We start from the raw sequence: 4,994 nt of genomic DNA on the forward strand, positions 1-4,994 counted from the left end.
CCAAATGAATTTAAAGATGTGTCAACTACCCCCTTTTGAAGAAGAAGATCTAGAGGCACCTATTGGCAAGAAGGATATGGGAGATGATGGAAGGTGTAGAGCTCAAGCTTGAAGACCAAAAGGAGGTTGTGATGCTTGTAGATCTAGTGGCAATCAAGGACTAGAAGGACAATCTAAATAATGAAGATTATGGATAACAAAAAGATATTGGCTATAAAATGTTAGCAAGCAATCCTTGCACAAACATATCTGATACGCAATAGAGAGTGCAAGATGATGAAGTATAGCACATGGAAGTATCAGTAAACGAAGTCAAGGTAAGGATACAAATGGTGATGGAGCAAGCATTATTCACAAGAGGCACCCCAAAAGAGAGTTTTCCATCTTTGGGAAACATGTAAGGGAACATCCTACTATTAGCTCGTCCAAGAGTACCTACTTTGCTCATGTTAACATAGGACATACATACATACATTGACTCACCCTGGGCACATGAGACCTTTTACAAGCCCTTAAGGCAGCTTGAGCGTCTGCTCGGCTGATGTGGCAAACCAAACTGAATGCCAAATCTTGCCTGACCCTTGTAATCGCATCCATTCTTATTCTCACGAAGCATGTGCCTATAAATCCGGCAGAGACCAAGAGAAATAGGCAGGCATCTGCCCGTGACTGATATATTCCTTCCGAGAGGCAACTCTCTAATGAGAAATGAAGGCTGCGTGTTGTAGGAGGGCGGGATCTGCGCCGGCGTGCAGAAGCATCTTCACGCACTCGCCATGTCCCCCGCGGGCTGCCAATTGCAGAGCCGTGGCGCCCTCGTTATCTCTCGCGTCAACCTCGGCCCCTTTCTCCAACAGCAGCTCCACACCTTTCCTGTTGTTCGAAGACGCAGCCACATGCAACGCCGTCCACCCTTGAAGATCCTTAGTAGTCACCCCTGCTCCTCTACCCAGCAAAATTTCGACTATACTATTATGTCCGGAGCACAGCGCTTCCAAGAGGGGTATCTGCCCACCCTTACTAGGCAGATCCTCTTTTGCACCTGCCGCTAGCAGCAGATCGCACATGCTCGCATCCCCAGCAGAAGCTGCAACATGAAGAGCTGTTCTGCCCACTTCATCTTCGTTGTTGCAGCAACTCGAGTCCCTTTTGAAAAGCCGAAGGACTGGTTCGATGTCTCCTCGAGCTACCAGATGTCTGAGAATGGTTCCTCCCGTGTAGATCACCTTCAGCTTCGCATCCACAAAGACGTGTTTCTTCCTTACGGCGAACCATTCCGCAGGTACCCTCTCAGGAAAGCTACCACTATCGCTCAATGCCGGCAGTGACTTCACGAGGAACTTCTCTTTCGAACAGGGAAAACATTCCGGCATCTCTTTCTGTGGCTTCAAAATGATCTCGAGTGCCTGCTTTCCAAGGGGTGGTATGAAGCCGTTGGGAGGCTTCACAGAGAATTTATCAGGGGAAGTCGATTGCAGCTTGAATGCAACATGCAGTGTGTGCATAAGATTTGTAAGGTTAATGGTTGTGCGGCATTTACAACCAAGTTGGAAATCGATGCACACCTCTGTCTCGTCCACCTTGATGAGCCTGTCCATCGTCTCCCAGTCGGGTCTACATAATCCGGAGAGCAGCCGCACGGCGTCTCTTCGCGCGCGCTCGCGTTCTCTCTCTCTCTGGCTGAAGGTCACGATGACAGCGCGTCCTCGGTATCAACGACATCTATACATATTAAACGCACAACAATAGAGGGAAATTAATAAAAGTCCTTGCCTGGCATTTCATTTCGAAGCTTTCAAAGTATGGAGTTCCTAATGGATGAACTTGATTAGTTTGTGCTAATGAGGTTCATCCCACTCTTTGCAATGCATGTGGTCAAGTTGGCTACTTTATTCAGATTTAATGTTAGGATTAGTGATAATTCATGCCATTGTAATGAGTTTTAGCTTCACGTGTTTGTCTCTTTATGGAGATCCTAAATGACTTTGTCACTTTGTGTGGATCAAGTTGTTAAGAGATAATGAATTATTTTGTCATTTACCTTGTATGACACCACTTTTATTAGCACTTGCTCGACAGAGACAATGCTTAAGGGTACATTTTAGGCAATGTTGAGCGGGGTTGTGTAAAAATCCACATAGACATGTGCTGCATGGGAGTGTTAGATATGCTCAATGTCCCACTCTCCTGGTAACCAGTAGTGGTCCAAGGTGCTCAAGTTGTAAGGTCTCCATATGAGGAGAAGCCATGTGTGAGCCCGGGACACTGGATTGATCCTAACTTGCATGTCAGATAAGGTCTATAAATGAGACTGTTGATGGTAGAAAGGTGATTGTGTGGGAGCCCCTATTCTTGCTGGGGCCTGGGGGCCAACTAGTCCCCAGCTGGGGGTCCCAGGGGGTCCCCTTGGTGGGGGTTCAGGAACGAGAGCCCCCGAGGTGACGGTATAGGAAATATTCCCTAAATACCGTCCTCATAGCTATAAAGAGGCGACCTCCCCAGTCCATTGCCAGCCCATTGTATCATATTAGATAAGATCTTCTAGCTAATAGCTCTTCACCTAGTATCTGTCTAGATCACCATCTAAGTTCTACTGTGAAAGCGCACGGGTGGACTGAGCCATCATCTATACTACATCAACATTGAAGGAAAATTTTGTTCCTCTCCAGTTTGCTGTGTACTCTCTATTCTTTATTCAATTTTTGTTCCGCTACGCCATGTAATTTAACATGGTATCAGAGCCCAAGTGGCTCTAAGGATCAAAGAGTAGAAGAGAGGCGAGGGCTTCCACAGCATACGGAGTAATGGCAATAGAAAGCAGCTCAAGTTCAGCAGCTTTAGCTGCACAAGCTGCACCAACAATCTAGGCGTTGAGGATTCGCCCACCAGCCTTCACTGAAGGCAAGCTAGATGGTACGAACTACACTCTATGGAAGTTTAAAATTATTGCTATTATGGATTCGCATGAGCTTCTAGAGACAGTACTGGAAACTGACCTAGAATCACAAGAAACCCCCGATCCAGCAAATCCAAGGAGTACGATACCTCCTAATGCTGACCTTCTATAAGCTTGGAAACACAGGAACGCATATGCTCTGTGTGCTCTGGTTACAAGTACTACTGATAATGTTTTGACCTTGATTTAGTATACATCTAAGGCTCATCTAAGGTAACTATGGCCTGGAACATATTGAAGAGTTAGTATGAGATGCAGAATCAGACAAGGATCCGAAACCTGGAGAATCAACTCACAGCTGAGAAGTTCAATGAAGGAGAGACAACGAAGGCATTCATAACCCGAATCAAAAATCTACGTGACCAGATGGCTAGTGTTGGGATACTAAAGACTAGCAAAGAGCTAGCTCGGCAGTGTCTCCGAATATGTCCACCAAGGTTTGATAGACTACTAACAGCGCTTAACACTTAAGTGAAATCCCAACCATTGTCATTTGAGGAGTTTTGTGCTTTATTTATGAAGGAGGAATTGAGGCTTAAAGCTCGAGATAGAGGTGGCAATGGGGATGCTGCGTTCTCTACCACTGCAAAAGGCAAAGGTGGTTTCTCCACCAAAGATGAGTCCTCTACTAGTGATGACAAAAAGAAAAAGGGCGACAAGAAGAAGTTTCAGGGAGAATGCTTCTACTATAAGAAGAAGGGCGACAAGAAGAAGTTTCAAGGAGAATGCTTCTACTATAAGAAGAAGAGCCATGTGATTGCAGATTGTTGGGTCAAGAAAGCAGATGAAAAGAATGGTACCCTGAAGAAGACAGATAAGGGAAAAGAGATAGAGCTAACACAGCAAAAGCAGAGTTGGATCTATTTCTGGCCATTGAGGAAGAGTGTTCCTCAGTTCAAGAAGCGTTGACCACTTATTCATGGGTGTTGGATAGTGGTGCCTCCCGTCACATGACCTGCAAAAAGGGTCTATATTGTTCCATGCAGCCTCTATAGGAACCCATCACCGTGACGATTAGAAATAACGCAAAATACTATGTTGAGTATACAGGTATGGTTTCATTTGTTTTTGTAAATGGAGATGTTAAGAAACTATGTAATATGTTGTATGTTCCATTAATCAAGAGAAATTTGCTATCAGTTGCTTCCATAATTGACCTTGACCATGAGGTGAGGTTCAATAAGACAGGTGCCAAAATTCTGGATAGTGCTAGCAATCTTGTTGGTATAGGAGTAAGGAGGAACAACCTGTATGAGCTAAGTGCTCTTACAACCACTGCTAGAGTGGGCACAAGTAGACTTTGGCACGAAAGATTTGGGCACATCGGATTTGCAATGCTGAAGGAGATGCAAAAGCAAGGTATGGTTGCTCACTTACCTACAGTAGCAGAAATCAAAGAACCATGTGAAGCTTGCATGATGGGCAAGCAACAGAGAAAGGCATTCCCACAAGAAAGCAAGAATAGAACAAACGCTCCTCTAGAGTTGGTGCATGTTGACTTGTGCGGTAAGATGCCTACACAGGCCTTGGGGGAATCTTCCTATTTTTTATTGATTGTCGATGAATATAGTAGGAAGATGTGGGTGTACTTTCTTTGCAAAAAGGCTCAAGCTTTTGGTAAATTGAAAGAATGGCTACAACTTGTTGAAAATGAAACAAGGAGAAAAGTGAAGAAAATCAAATCGGATGGTGGTGGTGAGTTTGTTTCTACAAACTTTGGAGATTTTTGCAAGAGCAAAGGGATCAAGCAACAAACAATGACACCACATACGCCTCAGCAAAATTCGGTTGTTGAACACTGAATGCGGACCACCGTGGAGATGGGGAGGTGTATGTTGAAAGGTGTTGGACTTCCAAACCTCTTTTGGGCTGAGGCTATCAATACTTCGGTTTACATCCTTAATCGCAGCTATATAAAGGCACTCAAAGGTAAAACACCACATGAGGCTTACAGTAGTAAGAAGCCATCTGTCTCCCACTTCATAACATTTGAGTGTGAATGCTATGCGCATGTACTAGACAAAGAGAGAAACAAGTT

General features: G+C 44.7%; 1 protein-coding gene across 1 annotated transcript; it reads right to left on the reverse strand.

Annotated features, from left to right (window-relative positions):
• Positions 1-690: 690 nt before the first annotated feature.
• Positions 691-1,598, reverse strand: LOC147883702 (protein VAPYRIN-like). Its single transcript, XM_087399134.1, has one exon. The coding sequence runs from the start codon at positions 1,596-1,598 to the stop codon at positions 699-701; it is 900 nt and encodes a 299-aa protein (XP_087255260.1). The 3' UTR covers positions 691-698.
• Positions 1,599-4,994: the final 3,396 nt, after the last annotated feature.

This window comes from Dipteris shenzhenensis, chromosome 27, assembly GCF_047967505.1.
Source record: "Dipteris shenzhenensis isolate YYH24624 ecotype China chromosome 27, Dip_SZ_1.0, whole genome shotgun sequence".
NCBI classification, from domain to species: domain Eukaryota; kingdom Viridiplantae; phylum Streptophyta; class Polypodiopsida; order Gleicheniales; family Dipteridaceae; genus Dipteris; species Dipteris shenzhenensis.

Coding starts and splice junctions, on each gene's coding strand:
- LOC147883702 (XM_087399134.1), bottom strand. CDS start 1,598: ATGGACAGGCTCATCAAGGTGGACGAGACAGAGGTGTGCATCGATTTC.